At 43.7% G+C, this 24,770-nt stretch overlaps 2 protein-coding genes and 1 pseudogene across 38 annotated transcripts in view; 1 reads left to right on the plus strand and 2 right to left on the minus strand.

Annotated features, from left to right (window-relative positions):
• On the plus strand, positions 1–9,848 carry LOC139077038 (eukaryotic translation initiation factor 3 subunit F pseudogene; annotated as a pseudogene).
• PHLDB2 (pleckstrin homology like domain family B member 2) overlaps positions 1–13,578 on the minus strand; it is a 223,086-nt gene extending 209,508 nt beyond the window's left edge. For all 32 annotated transcript variants that reach the window (XM_070582749.1, XM_070582737.1, XM_070582742.1 and 29 more), the window contains exon 1: positions 13,246–13,578. The gene's annotated coding sequence lies outside the window, so the exon portion shown is untranslated. The remainder of the gene's footprint in view (positions 1–13,245) is intronic.
• A 4,777-nt stretch (positions 13,579–18,355) lies between these two features.
• Positions 18,356–24,770, minus strand: part of PLCXD2 (phosphatidylinositol specific phospholipase C X domain containing 2) — a 51,843-nt gene continuing 45,428 nt past the window's right edge. For all 6 annotated transcript variants that reach the window (XM_008530363.2, XM_008530380.2, XM_008530371.2 and 3 more), the window contains exon 5: positions 18,356–24,552. In XM_008530363.2, the coding sequence (XP_008528585.1) occupies positions 24,393–24,552 (160 nt within the window). In that variant the 3' untranslated portion in view covers positions 18,356–24,392. The remainder of the gene's footprint in view (positions 24,553–24,770) is intronic.

Raw genomic sequence — 24,770 nt, forward strand, 5'->3', positions numbered from 1 at the left:
CCGGCCAAAAAGAAGTAGAAAGTGTTTTAATACAAGAATAAGCAGTGGAAGGGCTCGAGGAATGAAAGCTTCTTGAACTGTCACTCACGAGTTCCGTCTGCCATCCCAGTGTGCATGGTTCTCTAGATGGGCACCTGGAAGCTGCTTCAGACCTCACATGCACCTTCTGCCTGTACGTCTGCCTGCAACAGTCTTGGTGATTCTGGAGAATAATGGCTTCTCTTCTGCCTTCCAAATCACAGATGCCCACTCCAGGCTCTAACCTGAACCATGTGGGAGGGCACTCTGGGAAATGTAGTTCCTGTTTCTTTGTGATGCACAGAAGTCCTCAGTAGGGGTGGCAGAGATGCCAAGGTGACAGAGACAATCCAGCACAGAGCCGCATTGGCTGTGTGCATGCCCTAAAACCACCACATACGAGCCATGTGGCCTGGGCCAAATTTCTTAGTTTCTTAATGCCTTAATCTCTCCAACTGTAAAGAGGTAATAGTATTACTAGCTACATCACAGGTTTGCTGGGAGACTGATGGAAATCATGCATGTAATGGATGTATTCAAGTGCTTTTAGTATATGCTGACTACTCTAATTTTTATTATTACTATTTAATTATCTTTTTTTATTACTTTTCTACCAATATCCTATTTTTTCTTTTTTTGAGGAAGATTAGCCCTGTGCTAACATCCACCACTAATCCTCCTCTTTTTGCTGAGGAAGATTGGCCCTGGAGCTAACATCCGTGCCCATCTTTCTCTACTTTATATGTGGAACACCTGCCACAGCATGGCTTGACAGAAGTACATAGGTCCACGCCTGGGATCCAAACTGGCAAACCCTGGCCTGCCAAAGCGGGACGCACAAAGTTAACTGCTATGCCACCTGCCACCCCCAGTTTTGCTCTAAATTTTGAAAAGTTTCTTCATTATTTTCTAGTCTATCGATGTTTTTATGACAAGAATAATTTTAATCACTAAGAGAACTTTTTTTATTCTGACTGTTCTTTTTTAATAGTGTGTTCTTCTCTGTCATAAGTTTATTCTTTTTTTAAAAAAAAATACTTTTATTTTGATAAGGTCTTGGGAAGATCAAGAGGCAAATTCTTGGGTCTAGTTTGCCATTTTGCACAGAAGCTGACAGTATTGAACCAACAGTCAGCAACTCTGCCTTCGTTGTGAGTCAGGCAGTGTGCTAAGAACTCTGCTTTCACCCTCCCAGCTAATCCACCCCAATCTTAAGACGTAGGTACTAGTTTTCTCCCCATTTTCAAAGATGAGATAACTGAAGCTCAGGGAGGTTAAGTGACTTGCTGAAAGTCACACAGCTAGTGACTGGCAGACCTAAAATTTAAACACAGGTCTGTTGGTGACAGAGTTCAAGCTCTGAACCACTGTTGCTAGATGGATCTCATCATTTTAAATGGCTGCATAGGATCCTCGTGTGTGTGTACATACAATCCCTCTCTGATGAACACTTATGCTGTTTTCAAAGTTTGCTGCTCTGAACAAGCCTTGCATAAATATCCATGTACTATGTGTACTATGCAAAAATTTTAATGCACTCTTCCTTTATTGTCTAAAAGTAAGTCCTAAAAGTGGATTTGCGAAATTAAAAGTTACCCACATTAAAACAGTTTTATGTGGTTTGACAAACTGCCCTTAAAAAAGAGGTGGCAGCAGCCAGCCTGGTGGCAAAGTGATTGGGTTTGCACACTCTGCCTTGGTGGCCCAGGGTTCACAGGTTCAAATCCTGGGCACGGACATACACACTGCTCATCAAGCCATGCTGTGGCAGTGACCCACATACAAAATATAGAGCAAGATTGGCACGGATGTTAGCTCGGGACAAATCTTCATCACCAAAAGAAAGAAAAGAGAAAAAAAGTTTGCACCAATTCACACTTCCCTCATGGCAGTGTGTGAAAATGTCTGTTCCCTACATGCTCACCAATACCTGATGTTACCCAGTTTTTGCCAATCTCATAAAAAGGAAATGCTATCTCACTGTTTAAAGTTGCTATTATTTCTTTGTTAGTGTGGCTAAACAGCTTTTCATTTGATTATAGGTCATTTACCTTTCTTCTTTTGTGAATTACCAGTTTGTTTTCTCCCCACCTTTCTGCTGGGGTGTTGCCTCTAACAGGTACAGATTTGTAAATACTCTTTAGCAATAGTAACATTTAGCTTGTTATTTATGTTGCAAATATACTTTTCCAGCTTACTGTTTCTATTTTTTACTTTTGCTTATGGTATTTGTAAAAGAAGTTTTGAGCATTTATGTAGTCAAATCTTTCCTAATTAACGTTTACATATATTCTTTCTTTCTGTGAGTGAAAGAGTGAAACCAACGTGAAAACTGGACCATTATGAGTTTGATTTATGATCTGAGTTTCTAAGAGAATCAAACAACTCAACAATCTCTTGGCCCAGCTTCAGGAAACAGGCGAACTGTTTAAGATGGTGAAAGTTTTCACTTACACACTAAATATTTACCTAAGCCAATTTAAGAAGGATTTCCAACCAGGCTAGGTTGAAAGCTAATAAGCTTGTCCTTCCGGCTGTGTCCTGCTTAAAATGTGAGGAACTAAAGGAGAGTTGGGTTTGGACGTTCGTGGAGGCTGCTGGGATGGGCACTGGCGAGGTCATTCCTGTCCTTCAACACTGAGCTTCCTAACTGGTGCCAGCTGCTGACGTCAGAGGCCCTCACTCCTGTTTCTCCAGTGTTTTGTTCTTTGTTCTTCATTTATGTTTAAAGTTGCTCCCAGAATAAATTGAAACTCAAGTCATAACTGAGTAGAGATTTATAACAAGACTGTTCACCAGGCAAAAGCCCTCAGGGTTTGGGAGAGCATGAGGCTGGGCTGCAGAGAATGATTCTAAATTAAGGCTCCAGGTTTAAGGGCTGCGAATTAGGCGCAGGCTCTGATTCAGGTGAAGTTCTAGTTCTTTCTCTTCTTACTTTTTAATTAGGAGGGTCTCTCTGGACCTTCCTCTTAGGCAATCAAATCTTCTTCAGCGATGCCTACCACAACTGTCTCTACTTTTGTCCTTTCTCCTCAGGATATTCAGACAAATTCCTGAAAGAAAGTAGCTTTCTCTTCAGAGTCTGAATTCTTAAAAAGGAAGGTTGCAAAACCAAATTTCCTTTTCTTCAAAACACCACTTGGATCTCAACTCCTCTGAAAATCTTCCTGAGCATCCATCTAGAACTTTTCTAGAGGGCAGTTACCACGGCCCTCCCAGCCTCACACCATGCTGCCTTGGCTCCTTCATCGGTTCATCTGCTCCATGAGATGTTGGTCTTCCTTTGAGCACAACTGTGAGCTACTCCTCTCTGTATCTATAGCACTTAGCACAGCGTCAAACATATGTTAGGCTCTCCATCAGTGTCTTCTTATTGGATCTATGTTAAAACAATGGAAAATATTTGATTCCAACCTGCTGTTATGACCTTGGCTTGGAGCAAGTGGGAATTAATAGCTTCTGATATAAATGCATGTGAAAAATAATAGTATCCCAGTTGGAGGCATATCAGATAGTGCAAAGAAGAAAAATGGTGACCCTCAGAAAATCCCCTTAGAGGAACAGCCAAAGATTAAGCATAACCAGCCACGGCCAGAGTGCATGTCTGCAGACTCGGAGAAAAAAATATGTTTGGAGAGTGGGCACAGTGCATGATGTAACCAAATAGTGCTCAGGCCGCTGTAGCCAGTGATCACTTTACTCGAGTTTCATTGGCTAATCTTACTTATAAGATCGTGTAAAATAAGATGGTAATGGGATATAAAATTTAGCCTGCCAAGAGTTACTTGAAGACATCTGAAGTTCAGTATAATTAACTGACCCTGAGATTCATTTAAACGTCTCAAAAGAATTTTTTACATGCCAAAGGTTCTTGTAACTTGCCTTTTCTAAAAATGATCGAAATATGTTGTAGCAATTTTAGAGAAAGCGGTATGCTATCAATAGAAGTATTTAAGGCCGGGGAGTTGGACAGACATTTGCTAATTAATTCCAGAAATTAAATGAGTATATAGATTTTGTATAACCCACACCCAGGAATAGTCTAGACAAGAGATTTTTCTTTTTACAAAATTGATCAAATACCTTTCTCATAATAAAATTCTTTGCATGCATTGTACACACACACACACACCCCTTGTAAATTATTTTAGTTCCACCATGATTACAGCAGAACCCTTGGTGCCACCAAATGCCTGAAAATTTATGGCGTGAAAGTCTCCTGTGTTCAAAATGCTGCCTCTTCCCTTTCAGCCTAGTAGACAGTGAAAAATGGGATTGTCAGGAACAGTCCCTACATCTTCTGGAAAGCTCTACTGGATCCACCCCTCCTCACTTTCATTATCCGGCAGACTCTCAGCACAGAGGGGTTACTGTGGACTCCACCTCCCTTGGCCTTCAGAAGGCAGAGTGAGGACTGTGGTGGGTGCATGTGCCGCCAGATAGTGTTTTAAAAGTAGGAAAACTGGGTTCCATGTTGCCTCATGCTCTGAAACGCTGTTTCTCCTGGTAGAAAACTGGCGGGGCTGGAGAATCCAGTCCAACGTTAGGAATTCAGTTCAATTCAAGAAGTGAGGGTGTGCTCATGCACCCTGCAGAAAACGCTGTGAAGGTGCCAACCGGTGCTTGTTCACCTGGCCATTAGCGTTAGAGAATGTATGAGACTGTCCCATAGTTCAGCACCTTGCTTGCTTGGTTTTTATTTTACTCAGTGGAAGCACATTGAGGTCTGTATCTGAGCTGAGTTTGACACGGACAATGGTTGTTGGAATCATGGGCCTGTGGTTCTCCAGCTTCATTCCAAGGTAGGACATGGTTGAACCATAAGCCAATCCTCTTCCTCTCCTGCCTTAACTAAGTTTGTATGGTGGTCACCCCAGGGGTGACTTGTTCTGGTTGTTTGTTTTGTGGTTTCTAAAAAGTGAGTGTAGCCAACATGGTTGAGGCGGTGTCAGTTAAGCATGATTTATCGTGTTACCCATCCCTCTCCCCAATAGACTACCTAAGAAGAAGTCAACTAGGTATTAGGAATAGAGTCAAAACTGCAAAGTGCAGCTCTCTCGACAAGATGGCCACACCGACGGTACCGGCGAGTGCTCCTCCTGCAGCTCCAGCCCCAGCCACGGCTGCTGCCCCAGCCTCGGCCGCAGCCCCAGCCCCAGCCTCACCCACAGCTCCGGCCCCAGGCTCAGCGCCGGCTGCAGCGCCGGTTCTGGTCCCGACGGCGGCTCCAGCCTCATCCTCAGACCCGGCGGCAGCGGCGACTGCGACCGCGGCTCCCGGCCAGCCCCCGACCTCGGCGCCAGCCCCAGCGCAGACCCCGGCACAGTCTCTGCCGGGTCCTGCTCTCCCGGGCCACTTCCCCGGCGGCCGCGTGGTCCGCCTGCACCTGGTCATTTTGGCCTCCATCGTGGACAGCTACGAGCGACGCAACGAGGGCGCTGCCCACGTTATCGGGACCCTGCTGGGAACCGTTGACAAGCACTCTGTGGAAGTCACCAATTGCTTTTCAGTGCCACACAACGAGTCAGAAGATGAGGTGGCTGTTGACATGGAATTTGCTAAGAACATGTATGAATTGCACAAGAAGGTCTCTCCAAATGAGCTCATCCAGGGCTGGTACGCTACAGGCCATGACATCACAGAGCACTCTGTGCTGATCCATGAGTACTACAGCCGGGAAGCCCCCAACCTCATTCACCTCACTGTGGACACGAGCCTCCAGAACGGCCGCATGAGCGTCAAGGCCTATGTCAGCACTTTAATGGGTGTCTCTGGGAGGACCATGGGGGTGATGTTCACACCTCTGACAGTGAAATATGCATATTATGACACAGAACGCATCAGAGTTGACCTGATCATGAAGACCCGTTTTAGCCCCAACCGGGTGATCGGACTCTTAAGTGACCTGCGGCAAGTAGGAGGGGTGCTGGCTCGCATCGAGGATGCCCTAAGCACAGTGTTGCAGTACGCAGAGGATGTACTGTCTGGAAAGGTGTCAGCTGACAATACAGTGGGCTGCTTCTTGATGAGTCTGGTTAACCAAGTACCCAAGATAGTTCCTGATGACTTCGAGACCATGCTCAACAGCAACATCAATGACCTGCTGATGGTGACCTACTTGGCCAATCTCACACAGTCACAAATTGCCCTCAATGAGAAACTCGTAAACCTGTGAATGGGCCCCAATCCTAGGACTCAGAATGGAGTGAAATAGCTGGTTTCTTTGTGGCTTGAGTCACATTGAGTCAGTCAACTGCTTGTGAGTCTAAATAAACATAGCCTACCTTTTGTAAATGAAAAAAAAAAACTGAGAAGTGCAAAAACTCAGGGAGATTTCTATTGAGTACCACAGAGAGACACTTGAGGACCCTGCCAGGAAACCAGTGTATTCTTGCTGAATTCATGGCATTGCCCCGTCACCCAAAAAATACCAGATATCCCTTGGTGATAATAAGTAATGTTGTCTTTCCCGCTCTCATCTTTAAAAAGGGACAAAATGGGCAGCAAAGCAATGCAGTCTCTGAATGGTGCTGAGACATAAGACCATTGATGCCCAATTTCTTTCAGGGCTTTACTTGTTGGACCAGAGGTTCTTTCCATTATTTGTGAGTGGCTCTTCAGGGCCTTAGAGCTCCCTGGGCATGGGTCTGGGGTGACGAGTAAGTGTGTGAATGAAGGGCCATGCACACTTCACCAGATCTCTCAGTCATGCCTCAGAGCTTCGTGCAATTAGTGGTTCCTTTGAACAGTACCACCCGGGGCTGCTTTCTCTCATACAATGTCACAGTAAGCAAGCATTATTCTGTCCTTTTTATGGGAGAAGTAGAGCAGAGAGGAGTGAAATAACCATAGAGGTGAAAAATAAAAACTATCAAAGCTTGGAATGGAATGTCATAATTCTGTCAATCACCCTGATGACCACTCATTTCTGCAGAAAATTAGAAGGAAATCAGAGTCTCTCCAAAGAAAACTGCCCTTTCAGTTCGGGGCCTCGGGGAAGAGCTTTGATGCATCCTTCTTCCTTCTTGTGCCTTCTCTTCATCACACATAGCCTTTCATGAGGCTTACAAGAAGGGACATGAGCACAGGCACCCAGTTCGCAATAACCCGGGTGAGCAACCCTGGGCAGGGCTGCTGAGGCAGGGTGGGGCCGAGGACAGGGATGCTCGCAGGATCCAAAGCAAACTTAAAGCTCCGCTGCAGCCTTTGACCATTGTTTTGTGAACTTCAGAGGAGGCACGGATCTGTCCCTCACTCTTCCGCCTTTTGCTTATGATGTCACCCCTCCCCCTGCAAACAGACACAGTTCCCTCTGACTCGTGGCTATGTTCGGTAACCTCGGGCAAGTCACGTCACCTCTAAGGGCCTCTGTTTATTTATAGAGGGATGATAGTAGTCATGCCTGCCTGCTGGCTGGAGCTTGCATAAGTGACACACAGGGCGGCAAAGCTGAGTTTCGGGCCAGCATTGCAGCTGGACGAGAGAGCTCTGCATTTTCCCAGCTGAGTGGGCTTTTCTCTAGAAAATACTGCTGCCCAGCCTCTCCAGTTTATAACAATCATCTCAAAATTACATTCCGGAGATCTCTTTAGCAGTTTTGTATTCCCCCCAGTGCATAAGAGACAGGAATGATGGCTCCAGAGTGAAAAACCCTTTCTGTGTTTACTTTTTTAAAGAACTTTCTGATCTTAATTTTTCTGGTTTTTCAGAGAAAAATCGAAACCGAGTCACCACCAAGAAGTTTAAAAGTTGGCACCAACCCACAGAATGACACACTGGTGGCCTCAGGACGAGGACCCTATGCTGGACCGCAAGTTACAACACAACTGCATTCTGTAACAATACCTCTCATCAGGGACATTTCCATTTTGCAAAGAGAAACAAAATGAGATGTATTTTGGTAGAGAACAGTAGGTTTTGGGACGTCTACATGGATTCTTGCTTATATTCAGGATCCCATCTAGGAAGCAGAGCGAAATTCTGTGGAATCCATATGCTTGACCTTGAAGGTACATCTCTAGAACTGGGAGAATCAGAGTGAGGTACTGGTGTTCCTTGGGGCGTAGAGAAGTCTGCCACCTGTTTATTCACTGCAACATCTCTGCTTGGCCTCTGGGTTTTCTCTTCTCTTGCAACCTGCTCACGTACTAACCACAAGTTTTCAGCTGCTTACCTTGTGAAATCGAATGAGATCACCACAAAGCAGGCTCCATGGATGAAAGTCATTATTAACAAGAAATACACAACAGCTCCAGCTAAATGCACCATAAAAAGGCTAGTCTTAAATAAATCCTTGAAAACATCAGCCCAGTGATGACAAAAAAAGAATTCTGCCTAGTTAGAGTTCTCTGCAGCAAGTATTTTCATATTGTTTTGGCTTCAGAAAAAAAAATACTGGGCTTTGTGGGGGTTACCTAAGTGCACAGTGAAACGGCAAATTCAAACTATCTGAAGCCTGTCCTCCAGATACAGGGTCTTGTGTGAAAACAATCTCATTTCCATTTTTGCTTTCTGGGAACCCCTCCAAGTCACGGTGATTTGCCAGCTTTTTGTGACCTTCAGTTCCTTAACTGCTCCCAAGGGAAACTTGACCTTGGAACTGTAGAGAAGAGGGGAACCGTTTTCAAGTTGGTGTGGGGCAAGAGAAGTTCCATTCTCTCTGTTTGCTCACTGCCTGAAGCTTGTGGGTTCTCCTGTACCAAGATCTTTAGAGCCTCAGAGGTCCCAGAAAAGCGGACAAAAGGTGCGATAAAGATGCACATTAACCCAAGTAAGGACATGGACAACGAGAATGTCACATGGGATGGAGATTCAGGTGGCCAGCCTGGAGCAGTTCCCAGTGAAGCATTAAGAATAAGAAAATACTTAGTCCCCTCCTGATGCACAGTGGATGTAGGGCTCCCTCACTGCTCAGAGCATTTTAAGACTGAAATGGAATTCACGGGGCACAGGAATTCCTCCTGTAACTTTAGTTGGTTTCTACAGGGGTTGGGACTACACCCATGATGGACTCTCAACCTGTGGGAGGACTTCCTTAGTTTCCTACCACTTGGCAACTGCTCAACCCATGAGACATCCATCTGGTTATAGAGTCAACCAACAGAGGATTTGTGTGTAGCAAGAGACACCATGGGGGCTCTGTAAGCCAACCCATGTACACTGTTCCCCAGGCATGCAACACATTCGAGGACAGTGGTTTCTCACCTTTCTCCTAGCAAGAATCCCTTTGATATCTTACTCTGCTCATGGGCACACGGATTTGAAAGATTTTTACTTCAAAGTAGATTTTATTAAGTAACAATTACTGTCTTCATTTCCATTACTTAATGAAAATCTAGTTAGAGTAAGAACATTACCACTCTGACCTGATAGAATCCCAGCCAAATGCAAAGCAATCAAAACGTGAGTGGGTCTCCACAGCCCAGGAACAGGCTGGGTAGTCATTTGGCATTTTCAATTTCTGAGAACAGCTTGGATGTCCCATCCCTACTATTTGCAAGCTTTAGAAATCCAGAAAGCTACTTGTGCATTAGAGAAAAAGAGCAAAGGATTTGGAGCCCCAAGACCTGTTGGACTTGTCAGCTGAGTGCTGTTGAGGACACTTGCCTTTATTGGGTCTCAGGTTTCTTATCTGAAAGGGTGTCAGCTGAACGTGATACTCCCTTACAGGGCTGTCGTGAAGACTCTATAAAACCGCCCTGAGAAGTTTTGATGTATTTAGTTTTCTCAAAGACAGAAATTTGACTGCAGAAATAAACTTTAAAAACTCCTGGTATAATATATGAAAAATTTGTTTCCATGTTACATTAAAATCAAATAAACAAACAAAACAATGTTTGTGAACCAGGATAAGAAAAATTTTCTCTCACAGTTTCAGAAAGAGATCAAAATGCTGACCTGTAGGCACTCGTTAGGGTGTGTGTGTGTGTGTGTGTGAGCATGTGTGTGCACATGTGTATGTGTGCTCCTGGAGGAGAGGAAAATCACTGTGATATTGAGGTTTCTGTCTGTACAGGTTCAAGAACACCTGGGGGGTGGTGTCATAAATATATGCTCTGAGGAGCCAGGCAAATAATTTAGAAAGAACTCCTTCCTTACTCTTTTACACTCAGAATGCAAGCAATGTCGATACTGTTGGTTGGTAGTTTTCCCAGAATGAAGTGCTGACAAATGTGGGCTTTGGAGTCAGACAGACCCCAACTCATATTTCACTTCATCTTTCTGGCTCTGTGACTTGGGTGAGTTGCCTAAGTTTATTATAGGAATTCAACGAAAAAATGCAGATAAAAAGGGAGTACTTCATTTCCTGGTCATAAGACGCCCCGGATAAAGGTGAAATGTTATTATGAGTCCTTGCGTTTCAGCTTTAACTTTTTATCCTCATGTTTTGGTTAACAAAAATGACAGCACGTGAGTAAAGGTCACGCAGGATCAGCTGTGTGAGGAAAGGTACTGAGTGGACTTGGTGGTGCAATCTCTGCTTATAATGCCTTTGCTATCACACTATTGGGTATGTATGAGGCGGGTCAGGGAAAAAAAGAAACTCTTTGTTCAAAGATATTTAGTCTACCACATTTCATGATGGTATTTCCTTATCTTGATCTTGTAAATGCTCAGGAAGTGTGGCTGCTTTGGAATTTAGGCCAGACAGCTAATGGCATTTTTAGGATGTATCTGAACAAAAGTGAAACAGGGTTGGGGCAAAGGAAGGCTTGCTCCTGCTCATGACTCGTCTACTGCCTAAATGGCACCAACAAGCCATTTGGACTCAAGCTCATAGGGGCCTCTTTCGGTTGCAGGTACTGGGAGCCTTGATATGTTAGAATTTTGCTGGTTCCTCTCGCTTTACTCCTCTTTTTGCCTAAATCCCTTGGATGTAGATGAGTGGATATTAGCTGAGGTGAAATGAGATAGTAATTAGATTCTTGAGTTCCCAGAGAAGGATTGGGATGGTGTGATTTCTTTCCCTGGAAATAGTTCAGACATTATACTTTAGTTGAGGCTCATGAATTTGAGCCTCTGAGATAGAAAGGGGTAGATATCTAGCTTGAGAATTGCCTGAGTTTACTTAGGAAATATCCAGGCCTAGAAAGACTCCAGTGACTGCCACCACCAGGCACTTCCCTTTGCTCCCCACCTGATTCTCTCCTTACCTCCCCTCAAAGAAGGTCCAGCCTAGTCAATGCTGGCCTTTTGGTTATAGTGGTACCCAACTGGCCTCATCATGACACATCCAAGTGCCGGTGGAGAACCTCTGACTATGTTAGGCAGCCTTGCTTTCCTCAGTGACTCCTCCCCACCCCACAACTGATGCTTCTGCATGTGCTTACCTCCATGATCACATGGGAAAAGCAACAGTTGGAAATGAGGCAGAGCTGAGTAGAATCCTGGCTCACCCTCTGACTGCATGGATGTCAGCAAATTAAGTTCTGGGGTCTAACTTTCTAACACGCAAAAGGAGTAATGTCTATCTAGTCTGGTCAATGTTATGAATAACCTCTCCCCTCTTAATATCCAATATACATGAAATGGGGAGGGAAGCTGGGTATACTCAGGGGCCACCAGTGTGTTTTTGGCCTTGAGCCAGATGCTGCACAGAAAGAATAGGTGAGACCTGAGTGTCTGCCCTGAAGGGGGCCTGCAGTATTGTGGGTAAATCTGGTCAATGCATCTGGATGCCTGACTCCCTCTCCCCTCTTCAAAGCCAGCTCCATCACTTGCATTCTCTACAAATATATTCTGGAAACCGGCCAGGCACACTTAATATTTTACAGGGCCTAATATCCTCACCGAAATCTATCCGTTTTTCATAATTTTCCACCACATTCCTGGGAGGTAGCCACAGACTAACCCAAAATCACACACAGGATTTGTGTCTGGGCCACACTCGGCAATGGCCTCAATTGCTGCATCTAGGTAACTGCCTGAGCTGTGAAAAATTCTGGCCACAAACCTCACCCAAGGGAATTCACTTCAGTTCCATAAATGATTGACAAAAATAGTGTCAAACATTACCTTGTTTAATACATGGCCCAACCCCTTCCCTAAAGGGAGTGTAGAAAAATAGGGCCTCCCTATCACCAGGCTTCTAATAATTATAAGAGCCGGGAACCATTGCATAGACCTGACAAGTGTATGTGGTGACAAAATGACAACTGTTCTGCGATTAGAGGAGTTATTTTCAGACCTAAAGAAGAGTGGATCTTGTTCATTAAAAATAACATTTTCAGAATGTGTAGACTTGAAGGGGAAAAATTCCATGTTTTTCGGTGATTACTTAATAATCTCATTCTCCCTCAAGAATCACTTAATAAGGTGTTCTATAGTTATTCTGTTTCTTCCCTGTGGACCTCCAGCTGTAGGGGAAGCTCCTTGAAAGCCACAGCTCTTATGCCTGAGGTGATATCGGGTTTCCAGTTTGTGCATGAGTCTTGTTCAGGTGTGTCTATTATTGAGGTGGGAAGGCTCCTGGGGCACGTACTACTCTGAGCAGGATAAAAACATACTCTAGTTGGAAGACAATACGGGCTATAGCTTCAGAGCAGGGTTGTTCCACGTTGCCCTGTGTCTGTTCTGCAGAGAGACTCAGTTGGCAAGGGCTTTCCTTAGCGGTCCTCTGTCAAAGGTAGCAAACAGCCTCGCCTCAGTAAATGATTGACCTGGCTGCCCGCGGTGATAAGCTTAGGTAAATAGGCTTGATTCTGCTCCAGCAATTTCAAGACTTTTAACTCCCTAGGTCCCAAAGCAGAAAAATGCACTTTGCTCCCTGGGAGATCCTATCATTTAAGGTTGACAGCTCTCCACATTGACAGTGTGTCTGAGGAACTCAGAATTATACGCAATATGTCCTCTCTGGTCTATCTTGAAAGCAGAAAGATTTTATACAAGCCAAATTCTGGAACAAAGTCGCATTTGCAGAGCCATGACCGATGGAAGAATTCCAACAAATCACAGTGTAATTTTTTACAATGAAAGATAAAAAATTTTACAAACTTTTGAAATATGTAGAGGAACAACGATTTTTGAAGGAGAGAGAAGATGGAAGAAAAATACAGCCCGCTTTTCAGAATACCTTGGTGACAAGCGATTGAATTCTCCCAACACACAGCCACGGCTACCACCTCTCCCTCAGTGGACCATCATGAGAGGTGCTCTGGCTACAAGGATGTGCAAAGAGCTTGTTTCATGATCTTGAGAGAGGGGCCTGTGACCAGACAGATCACCTACCTTGATTGCTGCTTTCAATCTGGATTCTTCTCTCAGCTCCCTGCCCGACTCAGCAGTGATGGCCCACGACTGTTCCAATCCTTGCTGAAGAGTTTGAGATGTTGGGAAGAAGCATCAACACAGGCTTCTACTTTTCCCTAAGCACGGAATCGAGGTGTTCCCTTCGGTTTCCTTTCCTGCTCTCTCTGGCCCCTACAGATAGTGGTCACGGCAGCAACTTGCCTGCAGCCGGGTATGTTGACAGATGTGAGGGAGGGAGGCTACCCTGGTCTCAGCTGCCTGGTCTGACCAATCATTACCCACCAGGCCAGGCTCTTACTCCTGCTCAAACCTGACCAGAGGTCTAGGTGACAAGATCAGATAGCAGTACTGTGAGGGGCAAAAAGCAGAGTCTGTTAGCTATTGGCTATCCAGAAAAGCAATTACTTTGTAACTGGATCTGGGAAGTAGACAAGACAAGCATATGTGGGAGGAAATCTCTTTTTATTTTACTCCCTTTTATTTTAGCATCTCAGAAGGGGATCTCAGAGGTCACTTTATTAAACCTTCCATTTAATGATGGAGTTTCTTTTAGTGAATTCCTGTCTGGTAATAATCATCTGGTAGTTCCTTGAATAAATATGGCTGTCACTTATAGAGCATGCACTATCTGTTAGGCATTTTATATCTATTACCACAAATCTTTGTAAAAATCTTGAGATTTTTACTCCTATTTTATGGATGAGGGAACAGAGGCTCAGAGGGGTAATGGTCATGCAACTAGTAGGCACTGAAGCCAGGCTCTGAATTCAGGTCTGCTCAAAAGCCAGTTCCAGTGTCAATGCACTTTCCATGATACACTCTGGGGTAGGCTGAACAATAGCCTCCAAAGATGTCCGTGTCCTCATCCCCAGAACCTGTGAATATGTCACCTTACACGGTAAAAGAGACTTTGCAGTTGTGATAAGGATGCTGAGATGGGATATGATCCTGGATTACCCAGGTGGGTCCAGTGTATCACAACGGCCCTCATAAGAGGTCAGAATCAAAGAAAGAGATGTGATGATAGACGCAGACTCAGAGATTGAAGACGTTATGCTGCTGGCTTTGAAGATGGAGGAAGGGGCCAGGAGCCGAGGAAGGTGGCTTCTAGAAACTGAAAAGACAAGGAAATGGATTCTCTGCTAGAGCCCAGAAGGAACACTGTCCTGCAAGCCCATTTGAGACTTCTGACTCTACATCTGGAAGGTAATTGATTTGTGTTTTGTAAGCCACAACGTTTGTGGTAATTTGTTACAGCAGCAATAGGCAACTCATACACTCTCCCAGAAATTCTCTTTGTGATGGTGAGTTCGTAACTTCGTTTAGCATCCCATTCCACTTAGGAATGCTCTTTATTAAGCCAAGCTCTACCTTCTTGAAATGATAACTCATGGCTCCTAGTTCTTCCCATCACACTGGCACTCAGGGAGGACGTTGGTAATGATGGGAAAGGACACTTGGAAGGACTCCGAGCCCAGATTCTAGTGCCAGCACTGCCTTAGGCCAGTCAGTTCTCTCTGGCTTTCAGTTTTCCCTCCTGTAACGTTTGCACCTGGACAAATGTTCTTTGGTCCCTTCCATGTCTAAAGTCCTAAGATTCTACAATGTCAGTTATGTAACAACTTGAAAATATTTGACGATATCCCTGTCCCCTTCCTCTCAATCTTTTTTCCAAACTCAGCATCCCCAGTGTCTCATGTGACATGACTTCTGGACCCTTCACTCTCCTATTGCCCTTCTCTGGGAAGGATCCAACGTACCCACTTCCCCCTGAAATGCGGTGCTCAGATCTGTGCCTAGTGCCCAGCTCTCTCTATGCCTGCTAGCATGCTTGGCTTCTCTGGCTTGCCCACCACCCTCTCTTGCTAGAGCCCATCTAACTATCCCTTAGGATCCTCTGGACTTGGCATAGTCTGTTCCTTTCTATCTTGTTTTACCCAACCTTACTTCTTGAAAGAGAGCACTCAGAGTGAACAAACTCATGAGTCTTAATTTAGGTTTTTTTTTAAACAGAAAGGACCAAAGCTTTCTAGTGCTAGCCTAAATTAGCCATCTTTGCTTGCTTACCAACATTTAAACGATCATTCATTATCACAGGCACTTGAAAGCCAGTGATATATAAATTTTTAGGATCATAAATTCTTTTGAGAATCCAATGAAAGCTATGGATCCTCAAGCAGAAGAAGTGCACATGTATCTAAAATTTTGTGTGACATTTCAGGGCCTTCTGGCCCCAGTGAAGCAGTCATCCCCGCCCCGACACATGGCAAGCTAGTTCTACATGCACAAGGGTGTTGGTGGGGAAGCTTTTGCAAATGCAATCTACTGTCTTCTTCTAGATCCCCTACTTCACGGAGGCCCTAGAAATGAGACTCCTTGGGCCTGGATGGAGCAAACGCCCAACGAGGATCAATGCAGTTAAGTCTTTAGGCCAAAAGGCAACAAAGTTCTCAGGTTAAACAAAGAATAGCTTTTAGGGCCTCCTTTTGCAACAAGAGCTCTGCTTCGTAGGCCCTTTCTCCACAGGACAAATCCTATTCAGACACCAGGCCCCTTAGATTAAAGCCATCTGCTTGCCTGAAGCTTCTCTCAATTGCATGATGCTACTGGACAGAGGCTGACACTTCTGCGTCCTGCTTCCCACCCATGCTATCCCCAAACACTGCCCAGCTGTGCAAACACCCTGGTCTGACTAGCACTTTTGTTTTACTGACACTCGTCCAGGCCATCCAGGGTGAGGTTTGAGGCACATGGGCTTTGGCCACTGTCCCTCCCTTGACACCTCCCACCCTCCCTGAGAAGAAAGGTTTCAAGTCTTAAAAATAATAACACTCCTTAGTCACAGTGAGCAGACTTGTAGAGGAGTAAACAAAGAAACATACTGCTGATCAAGAAGAATTCCTTTGGAGAAAAAACACAACAAAAATCCAGGACATTCAGGCATCCTAACCTCAGGGGTTCACAGAAAAGGAATCACTTTCCAAGTGGAAGAAAAGCTTGCTCTCTACATTCCATGTCAACCCAGCTGAGCCATCTGTGGGACGGAGCCATGCCAGCACCTTTCTGCCTCCAGTTTCAACTGCTCTGGAGGATGATGTGGAGAGAGGATGACCCGAGCATGACATTCTACAGGAACCATGAAGAAAGTTCTCTCATGAAAAAAGAGGTGATTTTCTATCTCGAATAGCAGTTCATTTATACGCTTATTTAGTTAGGGAAGGATGTTTAAAAGAGCCCAGCCAAACCCAATTCTCAGCAAAAGTGTGTGGTAGACTCAACTGCATTTTTTCAACCTGGATAGGATCAGAAACTTGGGTCATTCCCATAGTCTGCACGTGGACTCTTTAAAAGACCTAAATAAATTTGTTTAGAAAGGAAATTTTACATCACTATTGAAAAACCCAGGGTCACTTGCTACAAAGAGGAGGTAACCACAAAATAAACACAATACAAACGAAATGGTATTAAATGTTAGCTGGATACTATAGTCTTTCTTGGTTTTGCTAGGTAAATAAGGGTTAGAGAGGTATGACCACTAAGCAGAGACTTTCAACTAATGAGAATGATTAAGTGATTAATAATATTAATGCTATTCAAGGATGTGGCATCTTCCACCCCACATCATCCTGCATACCACTAGTGGCATGAGTCCCATGCTCTGAGCAATGCATATTTTGTCCAGTGATTGTGCAACTTCCCCTTTCGCTGTCTGAATTTATCTGCTTTCTCTCTCATTAATTAGTTTCTGCTAAATCGTTCACCAATAAACACAATAGTTAGCAGTCAACCATGTTGAAGGCATTGTGCTGGATGCTATTTGGAGGAAGTGGGTACAGAGTCCCTACCTCTGGTACTAAGACTGACAGCTACTTTTGAGAATTTACTATGTGCCAGGCTCTGTGTTAAAATGCTTTCCATATGTTTTCTTATGTGGACTTCTCAATAATCCCTCAGAGTAGGTATGATTAGTCCCATATCCTATATATTTAGAGCTATCAGTTTGCCTAACGTCACCCAGCCAGGACGTGATAGAGTTGAAACAGAAACCCAGGTCTGTGCATCTCTGAAATGCCTGTTCTTAGCTTCTGTGCTAAATAGAATGTTGTAATATGATAAATTAATATGTGTTTAGATATTAAAGAATTCATACATAATGCAACAGCCCCATTGTCGTAGAGGCAATGTCTCAAAGCAAGTGCACGTTCAGAAATGGAGGCAGGGCAGTAGTAACCTTGCAATTACACTATGTGGGTTATACCTGCTTTGCTTATGTTTGGACCCAGCTCTATCTACATCATGTCACTTTTTATTAAAACCAAATAGGAATGACCGACAGTGGTGCTTATCAAAGCAAACCAGAGGACATAATGTAGATTTACTACACAAAACCTAAAAATACAGGCAGAACATTCTGACCATGACTATGTTCTTCAATTACTATGGTAACTTGACCAGAAATATAATTATCCCTAATTACCTGTTCTAACATTGAACTATGTCAAATGAATGATTACTCAGAATTAATTTGATCTCTGCTAAATTCATACACAAGACTTTCACCTCAACCCATTATTTTTGTAGGGGGTAGGGCAAAAAGAGAAATTTACTGAAATTAAGTGGCCTTAGATATTGTATTAAAAAGAATTAGGAATGAGGAAAATACTGGAATCTTCATTGCCAACAGAAAGTGCAGGCTCACTCTTATTTAACCTTTGTATGCACAAACACTTAACCTCTGCATTGTTCTATTTCTGGACATTTGGTGATCACGCAGTAATGTGGGCTGGAGATGGTAGTCAGGCGAGAATATGGATGCCAGCAGGACCTGGGCCAAGCCTAGTAGAAATAGCTCAAGTGCTGAGGATGAAGCTTGGAAAACTGGGTGACTAGGCTGTGTGCACATTCATGCACAGCTCACCCTGGGAACCACAGGCATGTGCAGCTCACTCCAATAGGTGCTGGATGTGGCTGCAAGGGTCTTCAGCCAGTATCGTATAATGAGGAATTTCATTGATGCTGAGTCTATAACTTTTCAAGACAAAATTAGAAGTGGGCCAATAACAAAACGTGCATACGAGCAAAGGAAAAGTACCTGCTGAAGGTTTCTATTTATTATTAGGCTTAAGCCTCCTTAGGTAGTTCAAATCAAATACAAGAAAAGACACCATATTATCACATCTATTGAACTTTTTTCACAGTTAAAATGAGGTAATCTGGCTTTACAATGTTTCAGGCTGAATTAAACAATTTAATCCAGGTTACAAGAAAGGAGAGAGAGAGATTTGAACAATTATTTCCTAGGGGGAAAAAATCCAAGTGAAATGTGCATGAAAAAGATAATTAAGCCACAAGATACATTTCAGAGTACCAAGTGGCATATATGCAAAATTTTAATTCTAACTTTCAAGTTGGCATCGTTTATTATTATTTTACTTAACTTAGCAAATAGCATGCACTGTAATATAAAACAAGCATAGAGGACAAAACATAATATCTAATAGAGCATTTATCAGATTCGCGTATCATTTGAATTGACCAAGACTTATTTTCACTATGACAGTGTTTGTATTTCCTGATTCTGATCAGTGAGGTCAAGTATTACAGTTGGCATATACACAACACAAATAATGCATACACAATCTGTATGTAATACGTATTAATATTGGGGTGTAAATTAGGAAGTATAATAGCGGCAGGGTACCACTGTCTCTAGAATATCTTCTAAGATTTATCATATTGACACTATAGGTTCATGACTACAGTGTTATTAGTGCTATAAACTAATAACAAATGTAAAACTGCAAACGTACAAAGCTACCGAAGGCCTATTTGACTTTTAAAAGTGCTGTGCTTCTCATTAGGCTCAAAGCTTGTGAGCATGCCCCTGCTCTTTGAATGAAACACTAGCCCCAAGTTCTGGGTTCCTCTCAGGTGTAGCTCTAGTCTTTGGGTGGTAGTGGTGGGGGTCAGAATAATGCATCTGAGAAGAGTAAGGAGCAAAAACCACAGTGATAGGAGTGCGTTTGGACATCAGTGAACGTATGTGCCTTTTACTGTAAGTTTTGCCAGCTTCCTGTGATTAACAGTAATCAGCAGATGACAGAGGATGGCCAAGAGACAAGAGAAAAGCAGAAAGTGGTCTTCTGTGAAGGAGATGAGAAGAAATGAGATGGAAAATGTCTTACACTATTCATGGGGTTGCCTTAATAGACTGTGGGATTGAATTTCCAGAAGAGAGAGGGAAAATATTTCATCCAAACGATGTGGCTTAGAAACAAGTTTGAAAAGTCCTAAGAACAAGTTTTGTTGGAGAAAATACTAGAACACTCTACCTCAGGACAGAAAAAGTTATCTTAGAATATTTTTACAGCCTCTAAGAATGCTATTTCAACATCAACAGGGTTTTGTACTGCATTCTTCTGGGTTAGGGTTAATTCAATGATATAGTGCCATCAGTGTCACTATTTCTAGAAGGAAGCTGGGGGAGCCAGAGGACCAGGATCAGTGTGTCTCTGGGGGGCAGTAAAGAGCTGTTCAGTATTATTTGGAATTAAGCGTGAAGTTTCCAGGTACATCACTTATCACTCAACCAGTTCGCTCCTGTGTATCAAAGGCAACATTTGTGAGTGACAAAGCTATGGTGGCAAAAACTAGAAAGCAGCCTGAGGCAGAGGAGCAAGATGTACTGGAAAGTTACTGGAATTCAGAGGGAGAAGCAAGTTCTATGCGATATAAAACAAACTTCCTATCAGTTTGGACACTTGATGGTATCAATTTCTATCCCTTTCCTTTTGGCATAATGTGCCTATTTAGCAGGTATTTGGGAAAGCCCACCTTTCAGGAGCTCATGTACATGCAAGCAGCTTTCTTTCAGCCCTATTCATTATCTGGATTACTGAAGGCGCCGCTGTTGGACAAGTTCTGTCATCCCACGCCACACTTTTGAGAAATAAGTCCAAGTAGTATTTCTCTACACACACCACTCAGGGAAGAACTACCACGACTGTGGAGCCCCTGACTATAAGGCAGTGAACCTAATCACTAGGGAGCGATATTCTGGGGAGCTACTCACCCAAGGTTTGCAAAACAGCACTAAAGGACCAGACAGCCTCTTTATTCCAGAGGAAGGAGCCAAGGCAAATCCAGCACAGCATCACTCAGTCGCTCAGCCACAGGAGGGGAGTCTCACGGCTGTGCCCTACTCATTTGCCTGTTTTGTTTCCCAGAACCCACCAGTAAAAATCCGCAGTCAGCCAAGAAAGAAAAACACAAAAATTTCAACTGTGGCATAAACTAATTCTGTAAGATGGCCTGAATTGGGGTAGCCCTTTTGCTTCTCAGGAAAAGAGACAGTTTCATTTCAGTCTTAATATCTCCTTTTTCTCCACCTTTAGCTGAGCACTAAGCCTCCTAGCTGGGTTGTAATAATGTCTCTTTGGGGAGGACTTTATTACGGCAAAATTCAGAAAAACAGAAATAGAAAATCCTGACACACCACAAAACTGCCTTTAATTCCAGAATGCTCCATTACATTGTCTCCTTGAACAGAAACAGAAACTTTCTGATGTGAATATGAGGTCATGGAAGAAGAACGAGGATTCTTAGGATCGATCATGACCTGGGCTCAGAATCTTGTGCTTTTCTTTGAGTTTATATAAAATCCTGGGTTTGGACCGTGGCTTAACTGTTCTCGATAATTCAGGGGTCTGGACTCAGTGCTAAGGAAAATAAACTTAATTACTATACAGTCTAATATAGCAAATATATAATATTTTTTGGCATAATCCTCTTAGATCTGCCATTAATTTAAAATTTAATCCTCAATAATTTATTATTCCCTTCCATCAATTCCATCTTGACCTCTGTCTCCAATTCTAACAATATCTTCTGTACCCATGAAACCACAGTGGTACTTCTAATAGGCTCAAAGTTCAAGCCTTTAAACACTGCTTTAATCTAACTGAAATCTGTGATGGTCCCCCTTGCCACAAAGCCATGGAAATGTGGCCATGTGGGAAATGGTCCAGGGAGCTCATGAAAAAGTCAGTCTACATTTCAGAACAAATATTGCCCCAAATCCTGTGAAACTAAAGTCCTCTTTGGCTCAATCAAGAAGCTTTTTAGCTAATCGTAAAGTTAATTCTGAGCAAATATCAGAGCCTTGTTTGATCTGAAAGGTCCCCAGAACTTGCGAGAATAAGTGATGTGGTTGGGTAACCATGTTTATTGTTGCCAGTTGCAGAATGAGTTATAGAACTAAAGTCTATTTTCCCTCTGTCCCATCACTCAACTCTCCTGCTTGGCCTTCGATCAAGGAGCAGAATGCACACATCCTTCACTACACGCTGAGCAACTCTTTCTGGGGGCAGAGATTCTGCCCATTCAAAGGTGTTTATCAAGGATGAATGATAAATAACCCTTCTCCTACTTCCCAGAGCTCCTGTGCAGAATTTCAGAATGGAAGCCCAGCTGGCAACCCAAAGCAGCATGAAGAAATGAGGCCTGCACTCGCCATGCAGTGGAGGACTCCATGCAGGCGACCTTGTATCATTTTCTGTGCTTTTGTGTCACGCTTGATGACTTTTCTCTTCTCATGCAAACACTGAGGTGCACTTAAATGTTACAACCCAAGTGAAGTGCAACTATATATTTTAAAACTAAAGGAGAAAATCAAGTAAACATTTCACTGAATAGTCAGCAGCCCTTGGTTGTCATTGGCATCCTGTGCAGATACCTGTCAACACGCTTGGCCTCATAGCACCGAGCACCTGGACAAAGCTGAGGCTCAAATAAAACAGAGCAGAGTAAGTCTCCTCTTGCCTCCTTATCTCTTTGCCAAGTAACACAGGGTTAAAAGAGGGGCAATGATCTAGTCCCTAGAAATTGACCAAGAATTAAAAACAAGACCAAAACGAAATAATAACAACACAAGTAAAACCCTGAGGGTGGGCCAGGGACTTCAGAGCTTGTTTAAACTAAGTTTAATATCAGAACTGGAGGAAGATTGAGAAAGTGAGGGCACCCACCTTCTTATTCATTTCCAGAGAAGGCCCTAAGGTAGTTGACAATAAAATCCCAGAATCCTCATTGGGGAGGGCTTCAAATGCAAGAAAAGGAAAAGTTAAACCAGATTTTCCCAGAAGCATTTGCAGTTGTGACCTCCTCAAGTTGTGGAAGCAAAGGGTCAGGGCTTAAATTACCCTACAGAGAGGAAAGGCTGAAAGACCAAGAGTTGGGGGTATGCATGTGCTTTTAGTAGCTCACCTGGGATACCCCATACTGTAGCATGTAGTATGCAAAGTCCAGCTAGGAGCATCCAAGAATAGGAATGGGAAGCTGCTGGGAGGTGGTCTCATGATCTTTATGAATGCACACATCCATCCAGGATTCCGTGTTTATCTTTCCTCCTTAAGAACCCCGAAGCTGCCTTCCTTGGGGATTCTCAGACAGTTCTGAGGAGCATCGAAGTGTGCACACTCCCATACCCAGCTTTCTCTCTAGCTCCTCCCCTTTCAACCTTCTTCTGGAGGGTCTTCCTCAGGAATTTGGAGTTCTTCATGACCCATTTCATCTTCTGTTCCAGTGCATGGCTTGGTAGTGGCTTCTCAGATCTGGACCACACTCACACATGAACACTGTCCCAGACATGACTGGGGGAGCCAGGACATCTACAGCAGAGTCAGAGGTCACTCACAGTCCTGAGAAGTGTGGTCCTGTTGAGGGGAGGAAGACCATGGCAGCATCTGGCCTGGGTGAGAAAAGTTCAGGAAGCTCCTTTGTGAGTGCTCTTAGGGTAAGAAGCACTGAAGATACTTAATCTATAAATAAATAAATAATAAATAAATAAATAAAACAAAACACAAGAGAGCTCTTGAGGGATTACCACCTCTTATCAAGTAAAAGAAAAATCCCCCTCTTGAGTTTCAAAGCCCTCATACAGTGGCGACTAGTAGGCTCAGAACAACCTGCAGAAAGTAGAACAATCAAGACATGAACTGGAAATGTTCCAACACTGAGTATTTCTCACTTGATGACACATAAGTCATCCTAAATGTCCCCGAGGTAGTCTTGTTTTTCAAGGAGTTACAGAATGGCTCCAAACTCACTTGGAGCTTCCTCCTTAAATCCATTGCACTTTCCCATGCCTCCTGCGTCTGCCTCCACGGTGTCACAGACAAGGGGCCTTCCCTCAGCAGTGCGTCCCACAGTGCAGACCTGAGTCCTAGGCAGACAACCACAAAATGCAGTTCCAAGGTCTTGGTTGAAGATTGCACTCCAGAAATGACTTTGCCAAAAGGATGCAGGCACCTACCTGGCAGCCATTTTGGGAAAAGCTACAAAATTAAATGAAAGAATCCGGCATGCAACAAACATGCATGTCTATCTCTTGTTGGGCCCCACACCGAAAAGATGTCTCATCATTGTTCCTTTCACTTTTAAGAAGGGGCCAAAAGAAATAGAAAGGAATCAATGTTTTAAAACCAGGAAACACACTTCTGATACCAAGGGCAGTATGTTTAACCGTTTAACTAAAGAATGACGGTCACTAGTTGCCAAGCACGATCTAAGCAAGAACAGCTTGTGGCTGAAATACCTTGGTGATAAAGAGGTCTTCCTCTCTCAGGGAAGAAGTGGTGACATTTAACATGCCTAGAGACATGGCCCTTTCTCCCAGGTTGATGCCACCCACAGGGCAGTCCACACCTGCAATGAGCCATTGTTTTGACCAGGGTTGCCTTTCTGGTTCAGCCTTCTCACTGGCTCAAACACAACATCCTGGAAGACAACAGGGAACTGGGCCAATTAGGGGACACCCAATACCCCAGTGGGACGTGGAGACCCTATTTCCGTACTACATTCAACATCAGAAGCCAGTGGGCAGATCCTGACCTTGATCATGTGAAACATGCTTTCTTCCCTTGGACTTAAGTTCTTTGAAAGTCTCATTTGGGAAAAATGCCATTAAATGCCCTGTAATTTTATCCAAATGGCCCTGTTAGGAGGGAAAAAAATGCCCTCCTCTTACTTATTTTAGCATCACAGCCCAGGGGCCATCCCAACAGGAAATCCTTTAGCACTCTTGCCTGGATCAACAAATTCAACATTAAGTTAAATGAAAAATTAAATCAGCATTTAGCTAAAGCTCTATCCTCCTGCAGGAGGTCATTCAATTCAATGACAGTTGTGGCAAAGTCCACCAGGTCCACGAAGTCAGACGTGATGATGTTGACCCCCATGGCTCCGGGCTTCTGAGTTTTCACCCAGTCCAGGATGGCGGGAAGATTCCTACACAGGAGAGAACAGAGAATAGAGTTTGAAGGTCTCTTCCAGAAACAGAAGCAAAATGTTTCTGTTAATGTAAGAAAAGTATGTCAGTAGAATCACGAGCCCCCAGAAGTTTGTCTGTTGCAGCTCTGTATCTCTTTCAGGGACGAAGTGATGTCTATTTCTTCAGAGACTTGTACTTTTGGGGTTTCTGTGCTGGAAGAGGAGTTGATTTGCCT

This window comes from Equus przewalskii, chromosome 18 (genome assembly GCF_037783145.1).
Source record: "Equus przewalskii isolate Varuska chromosome 18, EquPr2, whole genome shotgun sequence".
NCBI classification, from domain to species: Eukaryota; Metazoa; Chordata; class Mammalia; order Perissodactyla; family Equidae; genus Equus; species Equus przewalskii.